General features: G+C 36.7%; 1 protein-coding gene and 1 long non-coding RNA gene across 2 annotated transcripts in view; one reads left to right on the plus strand and one right to left on the minus strand.

The window, feature by feature from the left end:
* LOC135195765 (uncharacterized) overlaps window positions 1–25,001 on the plus strand; it is a 275,803-nt gene that overhangs the window by 156,135 nt on the left and 94,667 nt on the right. The window lies entirely within an intron of this gene.
* LOC135195764 (nephrin-like) overlaps window positions 12,283–25,001 on the minus strand; it is a 452,421-nt gene continuing 439,702 nt past the window's right edge. The window contains 4 exon segments of the mRNA XM_064222212.1: window positions 12,283–17,036; window positions 18,358–18,432; window positions 22,473–22,573; window positions 24,448–24,732. Of these exon segments, the coding sequence (XP_064078282.1) occupies window positions 16,317–17,036; window positions 18,358–18,432; window positions 22,473–22,573; window positions 24,448–24,732 (1,181 nt within the window). The 3' untranslated portion in view covers window positions 12,283–16,316.

A 25,001-nucleotide genomic window follows, 5' to 3' on the forward strand; every position in this document is an offset into this window, starting at 1 on the left:
CTGTATCTATTATTAACGAATTTATACAAAGCCCTGGCAGTATTAGTCCAGCAGAATGCGTATTACTATACTACATGTACTCTTCCTCCGTTATTGATCGCTATCGTATGTTATAAAGACCGGTTCTCTTAATACAGGTTATCGGGAAACGTTCGTTTATAGTAAGATTTTAATTTTTGATTGGCTGTCATGCTTGTATATATCGATTCTGTTTTGAAGACTCGGAATTGCGCGCTTGCTGTATTGTAGTTTTATCTTTATTGAGAAATGTTTGAAAAAATTGTTACATAAATAAGTGATAAGTGTTTATTAAGAGAACTTGAGTATATGTGTCTTTATATATATACATGTACAGTATAAATATATATATATATATATATATATATATATATATATATATATATATATATATGCACAATATTGGTTATCTTTCAGTATGCATATATGTAAACCACCATAGATGTATGTCTATTGTAATCTAAGATACCTATAAAGAGAATTATATATTTTTAAAATATGTATTTTTTGTGTGTGAAGGCATTTCAAAATATGACTTCATCCAGATTTTAGCTCCTTGCGTAAAGGACAGTAATCACTAAAGGAGAGTAATCAGTAAATAAAAAGAAAGCAAACTTAAGAATGGAAAAAGAGTAAAACTCCTTGGTATTAAAACAAGCTCACAAAAACATCGAAGAACGAATCAGTCTCATAGAGAGCCGGCAATGCAAGAATGAAGACTGACATGAACTTGGATTTCATATTACTGACAGAGGAGGAGGAATTTTGGTTTTGTAGGGAGAGTGCAAAGTCAAAATAAAATTAAGTAGATCGCGAATGTTTTCTTGAAATGACTGACGGAACAAATAAGATTGGCACAGCCTGGTTTCAGATAAATCTTGTTTTGTCAGTTAGAGTTGTGAAAAGCTCAGTTTAGGAGAACTGAGAATTCCCCGATGAACAAAGGATAGATGCTAGTGACCTTGAAAAATATATACATAATATATCTATATACGTAATATATCTATATATAGATAAATTTATATATGTATATGTATACGTATATATATTAGACTTACATACTAAATGCGCAAGTCTTGCTGTCTTTGTAATTTTATTACTTGAATAAATTCTATTTGGTTACCTGAATACGGTGGTCGGGAATATAATGTTTTTATTTAGGCTCTGGCTTTGCCGGGAACATGACATTCTTCTTCATCTTTTAACCGAGGATGTGGCCAACAAGAATTAAGGCTTGGTGAAAATAAGCTTTCTCTCTCTCTCTCTCTCTCTCTCTCTCTCTCTCTCTCTCTCTGTGTTTTCATTTCGAATTACTATACATAGGAAATCTCTCAATATGAAATGACCAGCTTCTTTATAAGAAATAGCATCAACTCTCTCTCTCTCTCTCTCTCTCTCTCTCTCTAAATATACATTTATATATTGGTACACATTCTCTCTCTCTCTCTCTTTCTCTCTCAATATACATTTATAAATTGGTACACATTCTCTCTCTTCTCTCTCTCTCTCTCTCTCTCTCTCTCTCTCTCTCTCTCTCATGAAATAATCTAATACCTTTATTTGAAGGCATTAATATTTCATGTATGAGCCGGACGAACGAACTCGGTGGTGGGTCGGCCGTCCCGGCATAGAATTCCTTTCGCGAAGGAAAATGTAAAATTCATTCCTTGCCTTAGTCTCCCCCTTTGTGCAAATCATAGGCGTCAGCGTTCCATGAAAGAGCCTGAAAAATTGGGGGGCGTCAGTGTCAGCAGCCAGCTAGCTGGTATTTCCAAAATCTCCTCACACACGCACACATACACACACACATACACAATCCTCCTCCCAACAGAGTTAGCCATTAAAAGGGGGAGGAGGGCTGGACTATGGTGGGATGGGGATTTGGGGAGGGAGGGATTGAGGGAGGTGGGGTTATGGCTTATGGAAATTTGTAGATGTACCAACTCGTCTACATAGAGACTTGTATTTGATAAATGACCTTAATAAAAATATAGTTATTAATTGTGGGTCGGGAAGGGTATGTGGCAGAGGGGAAGAGACGAGGGGAAAAGGAGAAATTTACAGAGTTAGTCGTTAAGAGATGAGGTGAGAGTTTGAGTGGTGAGAGGAGGAAGAGGAGGATGAGGAGAAGGGGAGGGAAAGGGAACATTGGAGGTTTGATGAGAGAGAGAGAGAGAGAGGTGTGTGAGGAGTTTGAGTGAGGGGGGAGAAAATGGGAAGGTGAGGGAAGAGGAAGATTGGAGGTTTGATGAGAAGAGAGAGAAAGGGGGAGGGGGGTTTGGTTTGAAGAGAGAGTGAGTCTGTGGAAATTGTTAGAAGTAAACCGAAAGCAAGTATTGGCAGAAATAATCCATGTTGGCACAATTTTATACTGGTGGGGAATAAAAGGGCTTGGGCTTACTTTAAGATTGCCCTTTGGTGCTGAAACTTGAGTTGGCTTTCCAGTTTTTTCTCCGGGTAAGTGCCCTAGAAATGAATCTCGCTGAAAATTCTCCGCAAATGATTAGAAATAATCCTGTCAAATTCTCTGTAATGCTTAGAAATAATACCATTAAATTCTCGGTAATGCTTAGAAATAATCCCGTCAAATTCTTGAAGCTTAGTGGGTAAGATCTTCGCGTGGACCTGTTTCATGGAGGATTAATCATTTCACATCCTTACACATTAGCCACAACATGCTTGAAATCGTAATTATAGATTATCTGTACTTTGGAAATTATCTCCCATTTATAAATACCATGAAGTACCTCTCGGACCTTTTGTATTAATAACTTAGGAGTTGCTGAGTGGTGGATAACAGTCCAACAAGATACAAATGAGTATCAGGTCGTCTTAGGTCAAGTGAAAGGGTATGAAGTTAGCAACTTCATATATATATATATATATATATATATATATATATTATATATATATATATATATATAATAATATAATATATATTATATATTATATATTTATTAACATTTTAAATTGTATACGGTTTAAGCCCTGGCCGATTGAAGGGGCTCGAATACATAAACGAAAAAATAGTTTGAAGGCGAAAAATGCAGAATAAATTAATTTGAACTTAACACCTTAAAAGGATTTTATAGTGTTAATTTACTCTAGAAAAGACGGTCGCCCAGAAAAAACTCAGCTAATTACTTTACATACATTTTATTTTACAAGGGTAGGCTGCTTAATAGCCTGGGAAAGTAAATGCAACTTGTCCACATGGGACGCCCCAATATTAATCTCTTCACAAGGGGAATGGATAGTTGGCTAAAAAAAATGCAGGTTCCACCGTAAAAGCCTTTGGGCTTTTCAAAATTTGCTTTCATATGTCATTGCAGGTAAAAGCATCACTTGCAGCCGGGCGCGAAGAACTTGGGGACATAGGTTTGGACTTGCAAGGACAAATTTGGAAAGAAAATCCCAGATTAGAACACAAAAATAATCAGAGGTTCTTGCAAGCAAGTTGACAGTTACTACAACTTTGTCCCTAGCACAACTGGGGAGGAACTCTTAAAGCGGTTTAAATGAAATATTCAGAATGACTTCATTTGTCTGGGGACGATCCCACAGCAAAGGGAAAAGCATTGCGGCCACGAGGGCAGTGAGATGGGAACCAAAAGGAATGGTTCATTTTTGAGAAATTAGGAAGTTTGGGAAATTTTGAAAAATGGGGAGTAATTTACGACACTAGGGAGATAAGGAAAAACTGGCCCAAGTATGGGACGTTTACCCTTGGAAAAAGCCATTTTTTGATCAGTGGACCTTTGTTTTAAGAAAATGACGGAGTAAGGCTTTGTCTCCAAGGTCTGGGGCTCCCTGGGTGGCGCCAGTTAATGCCCTGTGGGTAGGCCTGGAAAATGGAAGGTTGGTGGCTTTGCGGACATTCAGTCCGAGGTCCACAAAACTGGGAAGGCTTGACCTGAAGGTTCGAAAGGGCAAGGCAGGTCTGTAGCATGGGTGTTGGGGGTCAGCTTAACCCCCAAGAGAGGGCATCCTGGAATCGAGAACATACAGCCAGCAGAGGGTTTCACAGGAAAAAAGGAGCTTAAGACGTAGGCCTAATAAGTACCTGGCTACCTACACCCTCCCTTTTGGGGATACGTCCTTAAGGCTGAGAAGTCTTTATTTCCCCCCTTCTAACAGGAAATTCCTATCTCCAGGCTGGCGTGCTTTGGGGGTTCCTGCCTAAAATCAGCTGATATTTGGGTGAATATGGCTGCTCTTTTAGAAATAAAATACCATTAAATACTGCTGGGAAAGACGAGGCGGTCAATAAATGTAACAAATATATATATGTGTGTGTATATATATATATATATATATATATATATATATATATATATATATATATATATAATGCTTATAATCATTTACACACGATTTTATATATATCAACCACTGGTGCACGTTTTGAACAGATACAGAAGAATTATCCTAAACATATGGTTGCAACGTATATAATGTTTCTATGGCCCTTTGTATTTTATAGTAGTGTTGGGTTTGCATTAAAAGACATTCATTATATATATATATATATATATATATATATATATATATATATATATACATACATACATAAACAGACACAGCTAAATAAAAACAGCCCTCCCTAAATAAAAATAAAAAAAAAAAAACAGGAATACACCTCAGCTCTGAGCAGCGGCAGAGGAAAACTTTATTTTATTATGTCATTTATCCGAGCCTTCAGCCTTAATTTTATTAGGTTTAGTCTGAGTAACGTGAACAGTTTATCTAAAGTTGTGTTGTTGTTTTAGTTGTGTCCTCGTGGGCGTTCTGTGACCCGAAAGTTGTCCTCTTTATCCGAAAGTATTACTTTGTTGTCTTGTGAGTGACATTTATAGTGGACGGTCGCTGAATGATTTTGATGCAGAGTCGATTCTTGTCGTGTCAGTCACTTCAGGATGACTAGCTAAAAGGTAACTGGCTTTTGATTCTAATGAATTATATCGATATGCTATTGTAGCTGCTATGCAGTGAGGCTCGGATTATATTTGTCGAATAACTCTTATTTGTCATAAATGCTTGCTGTTGTGCATCATGCTACTTCAGACATACTGCACTATACAAGGCAACTTAAGACATACTGTGCTATACATGACATAGGGCGTAATTCTTACCAAGAGTACACAAATACACACACACACACACACACAACACACACACACACAATAAGTGTCCGCAACTTGCCCGAGTATGTCTTAAGAGAAGGAATCACTATATGCGAGATAGTGTGATTGAAAACGCCAAGGCCCCGCCCCGCCCCCCTCCCCCTTTTTTCCCAATCTTTATTTCTTTTTCCCCTTATGTTTCTCTTTTCCGTTCTTTTGTTATTGTTCTCCCTCTTTGTTCAGACATGACAAACACGCCCCTGATGAGGAAGTTGGAGCTGTGTATAATGGCCACATTGTCTCTCTCGTCTTTGTCCCGTCATCGAGGATTCCCACTTTTCCCATTCGCTTTTTGTCTTTTACCTTTTTTTTTCTTCTGCGGTTTGCAATTCGGTCTGGTATCGCTTTACTTCCCCCTGGTACTATTTTCCACCCCGTGTACAATTGTTACCAATCCTCCTGGTACCGTTAATCTTAGTTCCTGTTGTCGTCCTGTCTTCGAGGATTCCCGCTATTCCCATTCGCTTTTTGTTTATTTATTTATTTATCTTTTTTTTTTTTTTTGCTGCGGTTTGCAGTTCTTTTATCTTAATTGGTACTATTTACATCCTCCATGGTTACTTACTTTACCCCCCTCTCTCTCTCTCTCCCTATCTCTCTCTCTCTCTCTCTCTCCCCAGAGATCGTTGGTACCAATTCTCCTGATCACTTTGATCTTCTTGGTACCGGCATCCCGTCAGCAAGGCTTCTCACTGTTTCCGTTTGCTTTTTTCTTTTTATTATTTTTTATTCTGGTTGTAATTCCTCCTGGTATCCTCTTGGTACTATCACACCTTTTCCTTTTCTCTCTCTCTCTCTCTCTCTCTCCGCCATTCATCCTTGTATCGTTGGTCATCTCGGTACCGTTCCTGGTATCAGCTTTGTAGAGTACACCCCCCCTCCACCCCCTTTCCCCCTATCCATTCCTCTTGCCTTCCCACCTATTTCCTTCATCCTCCCCATTTTTCTTGTTTCTCTCACTCTTCCGTTACCTCTATATACATATATATATATATATATATATATATATATATATATATATATATATATATATATATTTATATTTATATATTTTTTTTCTTTCTTTCTTTCTTTCCTTTTTCTTTTTTTTCTTTTTTTTCTTTTTTTCCAGGCGTTATTTTGACCTTTCAATTTGGAAAGATCACTTTGAAATATGAATGACTCTTCCTGAGTTAACAGTCATCAAGTAATTATGCATTATATATTATAGAAATATCAATGATCATATCCAAACGGAGCGAGTAGAAAAGTTTATTTACAACACGGCCGATTCCCTAGAGGGAGAGGGAGAGAGAGAGAGAGGAGAAGAAATCTAAAATAAACACGGCCCATAGAGGCATTTGGAATTGAATAAACAAGTTTCTCGAGACTCGAACCAGAAATACATCTTCCCAGAATCGCATTATACAAAGAGGACGACAGCTTTCGATTTTGCGTTTTTTATTTATTTATTTGTTTAACAGCTTTTCTGTCATTTTTAGGATGATTGCCGTATGGGAGTTGATTCAACATAAAGTAGTTTTTGTATGGCATTTATAATAGTAAACATACTGAAAGGAACGTTCTCTCTCTCTCTCTCTCTCTCTCTCTCTCTCTCTCTCTCTTCTATCAGAGGTAAGTAATTGTATAAACTTAGTGCATGACCTCAGTATTTGGTATAAGAAATAATTGAGATGTTAGGGAACTATCACATGGGATTGTAAATTGTATCAGAACCCATTCACCATCCCAATTCGTCGAAGTTGTTCGGTGTCAGCATTTCTTAGGAGACCAACTTTTTTCTAGGAATCTAGAGGCTTGAGACATGGAAAAGGACAGAAAGAAAGTCAGTTAGACAGGTAGATAGACAGTCATCTTGAGAAGAGTAAAGAGGTATAGATTATGTAGTATGTGATTATTATTTTAGATTTTAGGAATGGTTACGTGAACCTCTGTCTGGTGAGGATTGCCTCGCCTAGATCTTCCAATTTTGATGGTTACGGTTTGAAGAAATAATAACCTTATACTGTATTTTGTCTCTCTCTCTCTCTCTCTCTCTCTCTCTCTCTCCGGTCCGCTGCAGTAACAGCATTTTAAACAGTGTTATGTCCTTGATTCTCTTTAACACCTCTTCTGTCTCACACACACACACATGTGTGTGTATTATATATATATATATATAGTATATATATATATATATATATATATATATTATATATATATATGTGTGTGTGTGTGTGTGTGTGTGTCTGTGTGTGTATATATATATATATTATATATATATATATCTATATATATATATAATATATATATATATATATATATAATATGCATAAGGAAGCATTGAAATGATAGCAGTGATTGTTAGTATCAATATTGAAAGATTTAAAGTGGCGTATTCATAAAAGCGTTTGAAACCAAATACAGGTGATTGTGGAATGCACAATAAAAAGAGAGAATCGCAAGTTGTAGATTCAAAAAGTTTGAAAGCGAAGAGGATGGTCAATAGACTATGTATGTTTGAGGTAACACTCCATTATGGAAAGGAGGTGTTGAATGCCAGTTGGAGGAAAATGTTGAAAGCTGTTCAGTTGAACTTTTTCCATAGTGTTTGTGAAATAAGACAGACGTTTGTGCAATTAGGCAGATTGAAACTCTGAAACAAATACGTAGATGTGATAGTGATGCAGTGCAAGGTAAGCATGAATGAACGGCTAGGTCAAAGATTTGGATGTGATTTGGTCTTGTGGAAAGAATGGGGGACAACAGGTATTAGGGAGCTTCTTTGTATTTAAGGAGTTTTAGGAATCTCCAGAAGGAGCGCGTCCTTGAAAGGTTTAGATGTGCCAAGGATTATATTAGTATGGGCTCTTTGAAACTCTGGTGATGAGCGTAATGTTCCGGTATATGAACCCTGTATGTATTTAAGATTTTGTCTGTGATGGGATTCTCAACTGGTTCACCTATTAGAGGATCAGTGATGGGAACATCACTTTACAGATATATATATATAATATATATATATATATATATATAATAATATTATAATTATATAATAATATATAATTATATATATATATATATGTGTGTGTGTGTGTGTGTGTGTGTGTGCTCGCGCTCGCTCGCGCGTTTGTTTTCTTGAATTATTTATTTGAAGCCTTTATATCCGACGGTTGCCTGCCTGTGAATTTTCACCAATTTCATTTGCTTTAAGGACTAAAGTAAGTCTCTCTCTCTCTCTCTCTCTCTCTCTCTCTCTCACTAACAAAATAGTGTCTAATGGTTTCGTTCCTTATCATAACTATCCGCTCAAGCCCTCACAGCCTCGTAGTGAAAAGCAAAAAGTGACTGAAAAAAGAAGAACTAAACATATTTGGTAAGACACTTCCATAACAGCTCATATCTTTCAGGGTTCATTATGCCATAAAACTCCAGGCGACATTTATTACTGGTTTCATGAATTTTTTGGGGAAAAGTCCTGACTAAAGAGGCGTCACTGTATACTTTTTATCTATTCATTTTTTCATACGCTCCAAATTGTATTTTTTTCGTTTTTAGCTTTTTTATTAGTTCGTTCATTCCCACATACTAGTTCTGATTTATTTTATTGGCTGGCTGTAGTAATAGGTTTTTTTTTTTTATTTTTTTAATGCCCTTAAAAATACTAGCTATCTGTGTTTATGTTGGTAAAGCTTTAAATTAATCAAGTAACAGAGGAGAGGATTCATAAGTGATTTGGAATCATGAGAGAGAGATTATATATATATATATATATATATATATATATATATGTATATATATATATATATATAATATATATATATATATATATATATATATATATATATATATATAATTTTTCAACGTATTATCCTGGCAAGTCATTATGATAATCATAGTGGTCATTATGCATTATATAATTACTTGAGTCTCTTTATGTTTTGATCAGCCTACTGTTATCCCGAGAAATCATATTTCTTTTGTTCAGTTTCCCCTCATTCGTTTTCTCTTATTGATCCATAGTTCCAGTGACCAAAGCAATACTAAACTTATACTTAAATTTGTCTCTTGTCAATACTACCAGTTCTGTGATTTTTCTCTCTCCTTCTGTCAGTCTTCTGCCCTCGTCTATCCCTCTCCCTTAACACGAGACTCAACAATTCCATTTCTCTCTCTCTCTCTCTCTCTCTCTCTCTCTCTCTCTCTCTCTCTCTGAAATTCTCCCCATGTCCTTTGAAAATGGGTCAACTCGTGTCTCGCTCTGTCTTGACCTCCCAGTTGTTGCTGCGTATTCCTGAAACACTTTGAAAATGGGTCGACTGGTGGGCGCCAGGAAGCTTTATATTTACCCCATATTTGCCATCCTGTTATGGACATCAAGACCTGACTAGCATTTACTCATCAGGTATAGGTTGTGTAAATGAAACTAGGTCAAAAACAACGATATTTATTATGACACACATCACACACACAGGAGACAGAAAACCCAAAAAGAAAAGAAAATGGCAAAAATAAGTTAAGCAAAAAGGCACGATGTACCTGCACATAAGCTTATGTACAGGGTTCAATACTATATATATATATATATATATATATATATATATATATATATGCTATATATATGTATATAGCAATCATATAAATATATATATATATATAGAATATTATATATTATATATATATATATATACACTTTTAAACATTCTTATTTTACCTAAAATTGTGGGTAGGTGACGACTAGGATCCAATATCAGAGACTCATAGAAAGATATACATTTGTTATTGAAGAGATGATAGAATTCCATAATTTCCATATATATTATATATATATATATATATATATATATATATATATATATATACATATATATATAATATATATTATATATATTATATATATATATATATATATATCATTGGAGAGGCAGAATTTATCCCATAGATATATCGAAGTGAGGGTATTTATTTCCATCGTCATCATCCCACTGAAAATAACTTTAATAATGATTCTCGGTTTGTCTGTGTTGTGTGTAATTGTGTCCTGCGACCACAGGGGACAGCGTCGTGTTTATTCGGGTGTTTTTACGTATTTCTCTTTTGCTTGTTTTGTCGGAGATTGGGATTTAATTGCGCGTTGTATAACGGAGATGACTAAGTAAACAAGTTATGTTTACGTTATGATCACGAATTTAACTTTGATGTGATGGAATCTGCTTGCGTGGCTTGTATTGTAACTTTGATATGTTGGAATCTGTTGGTGCGGTTTGTATGTGGCTTTCTAATTGTTTGTTTTCGTCGTCTGTTTGTCTCCGTCGTGAAAGTCGATCATTTGATGCCACGCGAAGAGAAAGGGATACCTGTTTTTGAAGTCTCTCTTTCACAGCATGTCATAACTGACGGAAAATGGACTCCATTATGGCATGTTGTTGTGGTGCTGTATTGTCATATTTTCTACACCAAGACAATTCAACGGAATGCCTGAACGGAAGATAATAAACCCAAATTTATTATTCGTATCTAGTTGTCGTTATTGGATGAAAGTTTACATGAATGCCCAAAAGTGGGTTGTAAAAAAAAAATAAAGGTACGTTATCTTTTTTTTTTAATGGGGACATGCTACAGTAACCACATAAAAGTGGACATAATAGGTAAATAAAATTGCTGATCTATATTTTATGGTGACATTTTTAAGTGGTTATATCCTAGGCATAGCAGATGGAATTTATTGCGTGGTAAATTATTACATGAACGGGTGGAGGCTTAGAAAAATTGCAGACTGTTTCACTTGAATATTGATTTTACGTCAGATACTGATTAAAACAAAGTAACTTTCCTATGAAATTTGTGCTAGTTAATTATATAAGCTCTCTCTCTCTCTCTCTCTCTCTATCTTCTCTCTCTCTCTCTCTCTCTCTCTCTTGCAAAACTCATAAAAAATGTTAAAATAAAACAGAATCTACTGATAAGGGGCGTTGAAAGTCAGTCTGTCTCTCTCTCTCTCTCTCTCTCTCTCTCTCTCTCGTCTCTCTCGTCCTCTCTCATCTGCCTCTCTCTCTCTCTCTCTATATATATATATATATATTATATATATATATATATATATATCTATATATATATATATATATATATATATATATATATATATATATCAAACAATATTAAATATAACAGTCTACTGTTAACGGGCGCTGAAGTTCTCTCTCTCTCTCTCTCTCTCTCTCTCTCTCTCTCTCAGGAGAAAGATTTTTAATGCTAACTATACATCCAAATTCTCTACACAATAATTCCAATGGCAAATTAGCCCATAACCCAGTCCTCTCTCTCTCTCTCTCTCTCTCTCTCTCTCTCTCTCTCTCTCCAGTTTCCTTTTTTTCCCACCTACCGTAATTGATGAAAGCTCATTTGCATTAAATGGCATTTCTCATTATTTCACATCCGTGAAAAGGAAGGAAAACAATTAGTGTCCATAATTAGTAAAATTAGATTGACAGGACCGTATAACAGTTTTTTTTTTTTTTGTCTGGGTGCGGAAAAGTAATATTATTCTTCGCAGACCACTCCATGAGAGTTAATATTTTTGGAAATGCGAGCAAATGCCAAAATGTGAAAACATCTTTTACTGGGTAACTGTATATTAATATTTCATTTGTATTTTGAAAAGTATTGTGGCATTTTCCGTTTCAGAGAGGATATCCTGATACTCCGTGAAAATTCCCGACCCGACTATCTCTCTCTCTCTCTCTCTCTCTCTCTCTCTCTCTCTCTCTCTCTCTCTCTCTCTCTCTCTCTCTCTCTCTCTCCTCCTGGCTATTATCATCACAGTGAAGTTGGTAATCTCTCCATAAACACAATCGTCTCTTAACAACTATTGCTTCTCCCTCACCTGTTGTTTATGGTTCTTCAGAATGAAAGTTAATTCTCTCTCTCTCTCTCTCTCTCTCTCTCTCTCTCTCTCTCTCTCTCTCTCTCTCTCTCAACCCGACTTGCCCCTGCTATTTAGGTCATAGTAACGTTGCTAATCCCTTATAGGCACAATCTTCTCTTAACAATCATTAATTTTTCCTCACCTTTTATTTTTGGTTCTTCAGAAAAAAAAAGTTAATTCCTCTTGGTCTTTTTATTATCTGTCGTTCAGGCAATGTTACACGATATTGTACAAGTATAAGAAAACAGTAACCTTCCATCGAGTATTGAAAATATTCTTCATCCTGCGTTCATCGGAACATTTATACATAAAAGGGGTTTGGGAGGAACGGTGCTTCCAGATTCGTGTGGAGGATTCACTTCCAATTCTAAAAAAATTGATTTAATTTCCTCTCTATTTACATATCTGTCATGGTCGTTTCATGGAAAATCATCATGTCTAGTGCTAAGTGACCACATGGAATCTGCAAGCGCCGACCTGAATATTATTATATATAATATAACATTAAATATCTGAAATTTTCAACATGTTTTCAACACGTTTGGACTAGCGAGATCCTGCTGTATTAGGACTGAATCAGATGTATGGATTGCACTGACTAGATCTCAAGCGAATTCCTACTTCTCTTTTGGTCTCATTGTAACTTCACTTTGCTGGAATTCTCAAAATTCTCCCAATAACTGATTTAGTCATTCTTGCTTTTTTATTTTATCTACTGACTGAAACGTCGATGATGACAGTTTAGGGGATGAACAGAGTAATTATTCACAATGTTTCAGAATAGGATAGTGATTGGTTTTAACTTAGCAAGTTGAACTACCTTGTTGTCTGGGTTTTAACTTTTATTTATAAGTTTTAAACTGCTTTGTTAGACCTTTTCTGAAATTGATATTATGGGATATTTCACATTTATTATAAAGGAGAATGTAGTTGATGTTACGGGTTGGTTGTCCTTGAATATCATCATGCAAAACGACAGATCGGAAAAGAGTTGACATACTTTCATAAAAAATTTAGTAAGAATAAGAATTCTATGAAATGGATCATCAATTAAATATGTAAAAAGAATATCCAATTTTCGTTTTTCCATCTCGATTTTAAGTGACTGAAACAATAAGAAATTAACTAGACATTATTAATTCTGGATACTGGTTAACCTTCTTCATCATTTCGAAACTGAACGAATGTGGAAAATGAGGTAAATTAGTAAGAACTTTCAGGATTAATATCTATTTATTTTTGTTGGGATGAAGAAAAATGAATTGAAAAAGCAGGAACTTCAGTATCAACTCAGGCAGATAACTATCAGTGCTCCATTGAAAAATGAATGGTAGTAACCTCTTTCAGCGCATGAGATCTTAATGTGATTTTATCCTTGAAAAAAGTTTATTATAATTTATATTATGAAAAGTATGCGACCTCTCACCCCAGTTGTATGTGGCAAGTTCAAATGTATTCTTTTAGAAGATCAGTTTTTGTAATTAAACAATAATTCTTTGGGAGACTTCCATATTCATCCCAATAAGCCAGACTGTCAGATCCATTTCAACTCTTACAAAATTTAACCATATCATCTTTCAGTCGCGCGCTTTAAGCAAGAATTGACGGATCATCTCCACAACTTTATTCTTACATTTCATCAAAAAAGGTACTGAGCGGTTTGTTGACAAACTGAGGACAAACGGTTACAAGATGCCATAGCAATGTCTTTTAACTAGTGTCTACAGCTACTAAAATCTACAGATAAGGTTATCTCTAAAGCTGACTTATTATACAAAAGTTTTTTTTTATCTCTTTCTCTTCATTATATGTACAATGGAAGCCTTTGAATATGACTGAGTGAATTGCTCTTCAGGGGAAAATCCTCTGGAGATTGATTGGAGATGCCTCTTGGAGGAATGGATGTTACAGAAATCAGGGAAGATACTAGAAACTAAATAAATAGATAAATAAATGCTAGGAAATTAAAATTTCAAGACATTTTTTTTCTAGAGCTGCCTGTACAGTGCTGATTGCTTTTGAATGAAAAGGGACATCGCTATGATTTTTTACAAGCTACAACAGGTGAACTAAATTTAGGTGGTGTACATGACATGGACTGTATTTTTGGAGCTGGTTATAAATGTCCCCAGCTGACATCCCTGAGGCTTATCGTGATTGGAGGAAGCTCATGTTCAGCACCGACCATTGGTTACAGTGATATCATCTGCGGATATTTAAAGTCAGCTCCACCCCTAGAAATAGACAAGAGTGTGCAGTATTTTCATGAAAGCAGCTTGCGCAATTCTGATTTCTTTTCAGTTGGGAGTAATTGATAAGAGCTTTTTACCATTTAGAACAAGAAAATTAAATTCAAAGACATACATAGTAGTCTGCAATATTTTCTCTGGAGCGTCTTTTACAAAACTGATTTATTCAAATGAAGACAATAAGTAGTAACTTACGCATTGGGTAAATAAGTTGCTTTGCAACTGGACCTGAACAAATAATGGAAAAGAACTGAGTTGAAGGCTCATGTGAAAAGGTGTTCAGACAATGAATGAATATTGTGAGTGAAACCGTTCAAATGAAATATTTCTCGCACTTTTTTTGTGTTAAATTTTTACGAAAGAGTAGTTAAGAGTCAGTACATGTCACCATGTTTCATTTAGATACACTCGAGTATTTCCATGACAGTGTTCATTATTTTCCAAATTCCAGGCCTGTTTCCAAAGGCATGCTCGCCCTGGAATGCTAGCAATCAGAGTTCCAGCAGGGTCGAGTTTTCTCATTTTCTAACCGCCAGTTTTAGGCCTATTTCTTAAAATAGAAGACTGTTTCTCCTCTCGTTCTCTAGGGTAAGTCTATGCTGTGCTGTTTCTCAGCATTTATATTACCTGAGGAACTGAACACTAAAACCATCGATTAGATTACAGAAAGGTAAAACTTATTGTCAGTCTGATACTTGCAGTTTGGCGTTGACACATTAGGTTTGAAAACTGACTTTAGTTTTCTCTTACCGATTCGAATTAGTAGAGTGTAGCATATTTTCTTGAAGCTATTTATGTATACATCGTAGACACACAAACATACATGCGTGTTCCTGTGTATGTGTATCATACACTCATACGGATACCTCCCTAAAGAGAAAACTCAACCGACAATTTTTTTTACATAATATTTTTTTATTTGTAACTTTTTGTATCTGTTAACTTAGAAGTTAACTTTTGTTAACTTCTAAGGACCCAACTACAAGGACTTTTACGTATCGTATTGCGTTTATTGAAGTATATTAAAACTGTTTCAAAATTACAAGCCGAAACAAATTGGAAGGATTTTAATGTATTAGATGTTCCAAGGAAGTGACATACATACAAACTTCAACTGTAGGATTTTTGTTCATAGATCTTACAGTACATAATACAAAATAAAACATTGAACATATTCATGTACAGAAGTGAACGAAAACTGAGATTTTCCTTTTTTATGATTGTGATTTGGAAATATAAAGTGAATAGTTTGTTGCTGTAACATTCATTATTCTTGCCAGCACTCAGACATGCTAGAACGGATTCCGTAATGTCATTCTGTGATGTCCACAAGAAAATAAAAAAGAATAACCTATGGTTTCACATTCCTTATATTCAAGATTGTGGAATGAATTGTTTACATTTTCTGCTTAGTACGTAGAAGGAATACGATACAGCACTTTGAAAAGAAATCGAAATTCTGAACCCTGTTTAGACCACGTTAGGCAAACCATATTCCAGTACCTTCACTGAGTCACTCCTATTCACACCAAGTAACAGCAGTTCAGTTTATCTGTTTAAATCGTTTTGTCTGTTGTCAAAAAAATATCAGTTGATAATAATGACTTCTCCATTCCATGCGTTATCGTTAAAACTATTTTTTTGGTTCACTTATAATTACTTTAAAGCTTCATAGAGAACACTAATATACACGTTTGCTTTTTTTCCCTTTAAAATATATACACAGATGGAAGAATTCGAGATTTAGTGTCTCGCCAAACTCGTCTGGCATTGTTTACTTGTTTCAGTTCCTCATTCGACACTCACATTAGTTTACACAACTTACACAAAGCACAGTAGTCTCTGAATTCACACGTACACGTTTAATACAGTCAATAGTGAAATATGAGTAGGCGGGAAAGTACAGTACTTCATAGCATCCATTATTTATCAGTCTGACGGGGCCCGGGTGTAACTATACACCTACACCGCACTTTCGTAAGGGATACTCCTCCCCCCCGGATGCCGAGACGCGGTTCCTCTCTTATCCTGGCTGTCTGAAGGGGACAGGAGTGCCTGGGGACTCCAGTTCCCCAACGTCACGTAAGAGTTACGCTTGTTCGGGAGAACTCCCGCGGCCTTACTCCTGTCGATGGTGGCGTAGATATTCGTCAGATTCGGCGCCGCGATGCTGTCGACGGTCGCCGTGCTGCGAGGGCGCGTGATCGTGGCGTAGACGTGACTCGTCGTCGCGGGGATGTGGACGCTTCTCCTGCTGGCGGGTTGGACGTTGACGCAGGCATACAGATTCGTGAGCGACGCCCGGTGGCCGCCGTTCTGAGTCCCGATGGAGCCTGCTGCTACCGATTGGGGAAGATGCTCTACGGGACTGTAAAGATGCGGGCTGTTGGACCGGGAGCCATACTTGATGATGGGCTGTACGGTGGCGTAGACGGCTGCGCCGTCGCGGTTCTCCGCCATCGGGCTGGATGCTGAAGACACGGAGACTGTAGATGTCAACGGCGTGGAATGAGCTACAGCGGGAGCCGAGGTTGTTGGGATTAGGGGCAGGTAGGCGCTTCTCCGCTTGGCGGCGAAGAGACACAGGTCTGTGCCGCTCACTTGGTAACCCGGCTGCGCCTTCGTCAGTATCATCGTCGGTTCCGCGTAGGTCACTTCCTTGACGGGAGATGGCTCCTTAGGCTGTGCGGGCGAAGAGAAAATAACGGGATATAAGTCCGTTGAAGGGCATAACATTGAAATAGGCCTATCTTGTTATATTCCTATCCCTAAGTAACTGGTGTCGTGACTTGTCGAAAATGAATGCTATATATATGTAGGTTTATATACAAAATATGACTATCATGGTGACGTATTTTCATGTACTTGAGTGCCGCATATATTCAGTACAAAGCTAAATGCAAAAGCCTCAGTCACATCAAATTTGACAAATCATTATTATCTGTAATATCACATTCTTTTGCATCGGATTTCCATCCTTTCATTAACTTGAATTGGTATCTATGTAAATATCTGAAGTTCGACTTGGAAGAAAAATACAAGGTATATGAGATTTACCAGATCACAAAGGGTGAAGACTGAAATGCTACTGGCCATAAACAAAACATAGAGAATTCTACCGAATGGGAAGTCAATCGATAGCCATTTAGGGACTAATCTACCTCTCGGAAATTGTCGTGGGAAAAAAAGAGGGGTTAGGGGTCTTGTGCTTGCTAGCAAGAGGGCCATCTAAAAGTTCATGAATGGAACTGAAAATGGGAAACTGCTCTTACGTGGCTTGAGGAGAGAGATAGAAATCTATATAGTATTGAATGGGATACTGAGAGCTCTTTGGCTCTTTGAACTTACATCATGCTCATGCTATAGCCCTGAAAATCAGATCGACGTGGGTTAGTAAAAGAGAGAGAGAGACATACTGACAGAGCACATTGACGGAAAGATTACAGTACACTTTCTTTTGAAGGTGGAAATGTCTGAATCTTCTTTCAGGTAACGCAAAGTATATATGTATATATAATCTAAGACATTTAAAAAAAAAATGAGATCAAGATGCACTTCTAAATTAGGCACAGACCTGCGCAGCCTGGGAGCAACAGAATGCCATGGTCATAGAAGTCTGTGATAGCCTTGAAACCACTGTTTCAGATTGCGGTGTTTTTGCAAGGGTTCTGACATGGCGTCTTGGAGACTTCTATGTCCACCCATCATGTTCCATCCCAAAATAAAAATAAAAATGAAAATAAAAATGAGAAAATGAATCAAAATGTGGAAGCTCTCAGCTTCAGTATATATAGTATGTACAGTCCAAACCCGGGAGGGGTTAATCCATGCGTATTATTCCTCTACAAAAGTAATTGGTTCTAGTCGGCATGACAGTTGTGCCGGCAGCGGTCAATCTAGTCTAATTAAAAAAAGATTACTCATGCTCTTTCCTCGAGTCATGCTAACTGGGTTAGAATGAGTCATGCTGCTATGTAGTATATACTGTCCTGTTCAGACTGACCTGCAGCATAAAAAGATGATTGCTGCTGTGCCTGTGGTGGTGTAGAATATTAAAACAGCATTTGAGACTCGTGAACTGTCACAAGGGAAGTAGATGGTAAGCTCGCCTATGGGACTAATGTTGATCAGTGCGAAGTTAAGTGTGTGCTATGTCTTCTTCAATCTTTATTTCCTCAATGAAGGAATTTTTTGGAACTGACTAAATAAAAGATGTTCATCAGGTAGAAATTGCAAGTTAATCTAACGTCTAGAATACTCTATAGCTAGTCTGATGTTCATTTAACAGAGAACAGACCCGTAACCAAAGATGGTGAATTTTTAGGAGCGAGAGGAACCAGAGTGGAATATAGCAACCTGAGAGTAACCCGACCCCTACAACTATACATATACATATTCTAGAGACTATACATAGTAAAGAGCATTTCTTAGGGCTACAGAATACATCCCAGTCGCCAAGAGACTTTCCCCTACAGTAATACACATTCTAAAAATACAGAAGAACTGAAGAAGCATTCGGAACTTAATTGAATTCTAAACCAGACCAAAAGGTCAGGTGATTTTTACTGTGTTGTGGCAGTGGTTTCTTAATTAAAAAAAAAGAAAAAAGAAAAATAAGTCTTTCGAGTGTCAAGATTCAATAAGAATATTTCATCGCCTTCACCAAGAGGCGTTCGTAACCGGATATATTAGATATTATTACTTCTGTTTCCAACATGATTTTTGTACGCCGTTTTTCCTTTTGACGAAGAGACGGCGATGTCAAAACTCAGATTCTCAGTCACAAAAGAAAAGAAAAAAGAAAAAAAATGCTCAAACGAAATGAAATGATTCGGGTTTCTATCACGAAGAAATACTTGAAAAGTAGGTAGACCGATCTCTCAGATGTCTTGGAAGTGAAATTCCTCGGCGATATTAGTTCTTTAAATAGATGAACATCGCTCCAGTGAGCATAAAAACGTCAACAGGTGTCCAGTAACCAATGGGGTATTTTGTCTCTGTCTACAGACAAGAAATTCATTTCGATTTTCAGATTTAGAAATATTTACAGTGAGGTAGCGTGACATAAATATGGAATATGACACTTCCTTCAGTTTTGATATTTGAAGTGGCTTTATTTGTCAGTATTATTATGCGTGTTTGGGCTGATGTGCGTTATCAGAAGACATCAATTTTATAGGGTTTTGTAATAAGTATTTTACACAAATCCGTCTCCGTCGTTCGATCGTAACTCTTCTTAATTATTCTGTAAAGTTTTTTTTTTTTATTAACCGTCAGTCACATCATCTTATATTTAGCACATCTTCGTGCCACATCTATTTGAGCCAAAGAGGCTTCTTGTCTTGTTGGATTATTGAGATCGGTTCAAAAAGCGTCCCTCCCTCCAGTTTATGTTTTTTTTTTACCTATATTGGTAGAGGTATTGGGGTCCTAATTTTTCAGGTGGATTATCTATTTTGCCATATTTTGGTCTCTTACACATCTGTAGGGGGACTGGGTCAGCGGGTGGGGAGAGGCCGGTTAATCATATAACCAATGGTATCAGACCTTTGGCTGTGTCAAAGCCGGGTGGGAGAGGCCGGTTAATCATATAACCAATGGTCTCACACCTTTGGCTGTGTCATAGCCTTTGTAGCATGATGTCCCTTGTTTGTGTATACGCTTATGTAAGCTTTCTCTTTTCATGTTTATTCGTTTATCTGTTTGTGGTTTCTATTGATTAACTTATATTCTCAATACAGTAATTGTATACATTCTGTTTATCGCAATTTGATTTAGGTTTAATTTTTTTTTAACATTTATTACCACATGGGAATTCTCTCGTGTCAATAAGATATACTCTCGTTATCATTAACTAATTTTCATTTATGTTTAAGTTTCTGTATTCTTCTTGTTTGTGTTCCTTCCCAATTGGAAGTGCGATTGTATCAATTTGACCAACTGCCCCCCCCCCCCCCCCAGGAAAAAAAAAAAAACAAAACAACAACAACAACAATGAATTTCCCAACGCCAATTGTAGCTTTACAATTGAGTGACATTTCTCCATTACCAAACCCGCCTTCAGACGTAAACAGCCTTTGGTATTTCATGTCAATAAGTCATCCATTTTCCAGAATGCTTGACTTTTGTCGAGCTGATGCATTGACCTTTTATTGCCAGACACTTTTTCTCATTTGACTTTCGAAAATTCCCGTCATCGATGTAGCCATTTCAAATTCAATTTTCAAATCCAGGTAACTGGCATTTCGACGACCTTTTGTCGTGTATCCTGGGAGAGAAAGAGCTCCGTTGCATTATTCCAGATAGCTCAGCCTCACATGATATTAAAAGACACTTCCCAGTCAAGCACCTGGTTAAGGAAGCAGAGCTTTAATCTCTTCATGATTTGTTGTACTTGATGGAGGCGCTGTCAGTAAAGAGATTTACGGAAGTGCTCGCAAATGTTGTATGTGAAATTATCCAATTTGTCTGTAATATATTAAGTATGCTCCATATACTTTTTTTAGATAGATTTTGCATGGTCGACTAGACAAGTCCGGAGACAGAATGATGTTAAGGGTAATTTTACATGTTACTATGTGCAAAGAAAAAATTGCTCAAAAATTGCAAAAGCCTGGCACCATCTACAATGGGTAACATTGAGGCCTTGAATTCCCAACAACTTAATTGGATCAATAGTTATATTTTATTTTGATTTTCATTACTGGTTCATAAGTGTGTTCACTTTTTATTTATTTATTTTTCAACTCTTTATTAGATTTACTCGAGGTTTGAAATGTATGGAATATGGGTATGTAACGTAATGTTTGGTAAAACAAAAATAACACGTATTGAAATTAAAACAAAATTAACAGGTTTAGGTATTGAAATATATCAGGTTTGGTAGTGATGTCCATAGATAATAAAGATAAATTAATTGTATTTCTTTCTGGATGTTTGGGAGCAGTATCCGTAGCATACATTATTTTTATGTTCCTCATACACTTTGCAACAGTTGTAATTCAAAGATCAGCTGGTAATACGTTTCTCATAAGGCTCTGTGAAATGTTCGTCCCTTCGGTTATAGAAGTACTTTAGATTAAGACTTTGTGAGCTCTTATTTTATTGCATTAATTCTTCCGTGAAATAGGATACATACTCTTCACTTAGATATACTATGAATTTTTATCACATCACCGTGATTCATACACATGCATTAAGCTACAAATGTCCTTTAATATCCAATTCGCTGTACCTCGGAATTAATATATTTTCATATGTTAACCGAATGGGAAATTTCTAGTTCATAATAATTTCGTCCTCACGTGGATTCGAACCAGCTCACAAAGGAGAAATGAGGACTTCAGTGACGCCTTTACCGACTTGGCCAACAAGTAGGTAAAGATGTCACACTGAAGTCCTGATTTCTCCTCTGTGCGGTGGTTCAAATCCACGTGAGGACGAAATTACTATCAACTAAAAAATTCCCCTTCGGTTAACATTATATGAAAATATATTAAATTCCAAGGTAGAGCGATTTCGATATTAAAGGACATTTGTAGCTTAATGCATTATATATAACTGGCGGTGACTCGAACACTCGGAGGGACGGTTGATTAAATCTTAATTAATCTTCCCAGTGTTAAGCTCGTGAATGTCTTAGATTTACAAAGAATTTTAGTGATGACACATTAACTTTTTTCTGGTTCGTTTGATCATAATGTTCTCATATAACAGGATCTTCATCCTGGTGAAATTTTTAAGATTACAAATGTTAACGCATTTTAGATAAATCTTCTGGAATTTTATGACCTAAATGGTCGGGGTCGAAGAAAATTGAATAACCTTGAGAGAATTATAAATTTGCATAGTCTTGTCCAATATTTTTTTCATCATTGAAAAAAAAATCCTAGAAAGGTTTCAGTAAATCAACAAAAGTCAAACTACAGAGTAAATAAATTTGGTAAATGTTACATGGACCTAAATATGATACAATTAATAATAATTATGGTAAATGCACATTTGTTCTTAAACGGGGGTAATAATGTTCCCAAAAGGCTGTTCATAGATTTACATAGCTCGTAATAAAAGAAAATATCATCAGTAACAGAAATAATTATGTGTTTTTGCTTTGCTTACCGTTCGAGGTAATGTTCGGATAGTTACTGAAGAATCTAAGTTGGTTCCTGCCATCCCTTTGCTGCCTCTGTCAATGGCTTCGTAGTCTTGATACGAAACATCTGGAAATACGGGAGAAGTTAGCAAACTTTCATAACGAAATCACACGGGAGAAGTTAGCAAACTTTCCTAACGAAATCACACGGGAGAACTTAGCAAACTTTCCTAACGAAATCACACGGGAGAAGTTAGCAAACTTTCCTAACGGAAATCACACGGGAGAAGTTAGCAAACTTTCCTAGCGAAATCATACGGGGATGAAGTTAACATAATTTCTTTGAAATCGTAAGTTCCTCAGATTTCCCGCCTAAATCACATCGGGTAAAATTATCTGAATATCTTGCTGTCAGATTTCCTGCCTAAATCATACCGGTTAGAATTATCTGAATATCTTACTGAAATCATACGTGAATAAGTTAGCAAATTTCTTCCTGAAATCTGGCATGGAAAAATTAGCTAAATTTCTCAATAAAATCATACGTGGATTAGTTGGCCAAATTTCTGACTCAGATCATAAGCGTTAACAAAACTTCTTGCTTCTTGCTAGTATCGTATGGTAGAAAATGATCTAAATTTCTTACCAAAATCATGCAGGGGGAAGTTAGCAACTTTCTTAATGAAATCATACGGCCGGGAAGGCCGGCGAAAGGGGGTGGGGGGGCGAGAGGCACTTCTTACCAAATTCTTATGAGTAACAGTCAGCAAATTTCTTACTGAAATCATACGGGGGAAAGTTAACAAAGTCTCTCACTGAAAGCACACAGGGAGAAGTTAGCAAATATTTTACTGGAATCGTACGGGGAGGGGTTAGTTAATTTTTTATGGAAATCATACGGGAAAAGTTAGCAATTTTCTTACCAAAGTCATACTGGGAATAGTTAGCAAAGTTTCTCACTGAAATCAGAACGTGAATATCTTTGGATATAAAGTCAAAATAATTATAAGAAAAATTCCGGGTCTTCATTAAGCAAGAGTCCGTGCTAGCACAAATCCAGCTGAATACTTTATACCGTTATGTAAGCCCTGGAGTTCTTCCTTGTGATAAATAAAGCCACAAAATATTCATTTAGCAAGAGCCCGTGTGTGGCGGGGAAACGTTGGAACAGTTTTTTTTTTCTTGACTAAATATCTACAACGTGAAATTGTTTAGTTTTATATGTATAAAACTGCTTGATGGTTACACAGCAAGACCCCGTGCCGATATGAAAAAGTTCATTTTAGGGCTAAAGAAATGGGGAGAAAAATTTTTAATGCACAAACCAACTGGCAGACCATTTAGAGACACTCCATGCTGGTTGGAAGAAACGTGATATTATTGACTGATATATGAACCGTGAAGGTAATTGGTTTTTGATACATAAAACTACTGGCAGACTAATTGAGCAAGAGCCAGTGCTGACCCAAAACCAGTTAAATCTAACAACAGCAACAATAATTCACTAGCGTTTCCTTTTAGGCTTTTGAAAACTATCTTGAAAGACTGCCAGCCAATAAACTTGGAAAATGTATTTTTGGGGAAGATGCCTCAATGTTATGAGTGGATTTTGAAGGAATTTTTAAAGACATGCCAACCTAAGTTATTCTAAGACGGAATAAGTAGAGATTTGTTTTCGGGAAAGATGCCTTCGTATTATGAGGGAATTTCAAAGAAATTTAAAAGACGTGCCGACCTAAATTATTCTAAGACAGTATAAGAATCAGAGGAGATATTTTGGGAAAGGTTTTTTCGTTGAATGTCAAGGGAATATTGAAAGAAATGCCAACCTAAATTATATTGAGAGAAGATAACTAGGAGAGAATTATTCTCGGGAAAGATGCTCTCATTTTATGAGGGAATTTCAAGGGAACTTTGAAAGACATGGCAACCTTATATTATATGAAGACAGGATAAATAAATGACTTGAATGAATAAAGACGAATCTTCGTCAGGTTTTACCTGTCTTGTGAGGTATTATGTCAGGATTCTTATCGTCCGGGTCTACACCCCCACCTCCCGTCGGAGGCCCCTCCTTTACCCTGGAAGCCAGCACTCCAACGTTGAGGGGTTTGTTCTCCAGGTCGCCCTTAAACTCGTCCCGCGATCCCGGGTTGCCGGCGGCCGTTGGGATTGGCCTCCTCATCTTCATGACCACCATAATGACCAGGGCGGTGAGGATCAGGGCCAGAACCACTCCGATGAGGATCCCCAGAACTGGTGTGAATTCAAAGAGCGTTGGAGGACCTTCGAGGGAAGAGGGCGGTCGAGGGTGAATGGGCAGGATTAGTCAGTGGGTGATGATTATTTTTTTTTTTTTAGTGTTGATTAATGTAAAATAGACTAAACAAACTATCGAGTCATCCTCTCAGGGTGCAAAAGGTAATGAAACCCCATTTTAGTTCTAATTAAGATAAACCGTAGTAGCCAGACACCTTGAGATTCAGCTTTCTAAAATACCATTTGTGTACTAAGTTTCAGTAACCTGTTGCAGCCAGACGCCCCGAGATTCTCAG

This window comes from Macrobrachium nipponense, chromosome 16, assembly GCF_015104395.2.
Source record: "Macrobrachium nipponense isolate FS-2020 chromosome 16, ASM1510439v2, whole genome shotgun sequence".
Lineage (NCBI taxonomy): Eukaryota > Metazoa > Arthropoda > Malacostraca > Decapoda > Palaemonidae > Macrobrachium > Macrobrachium nipponense.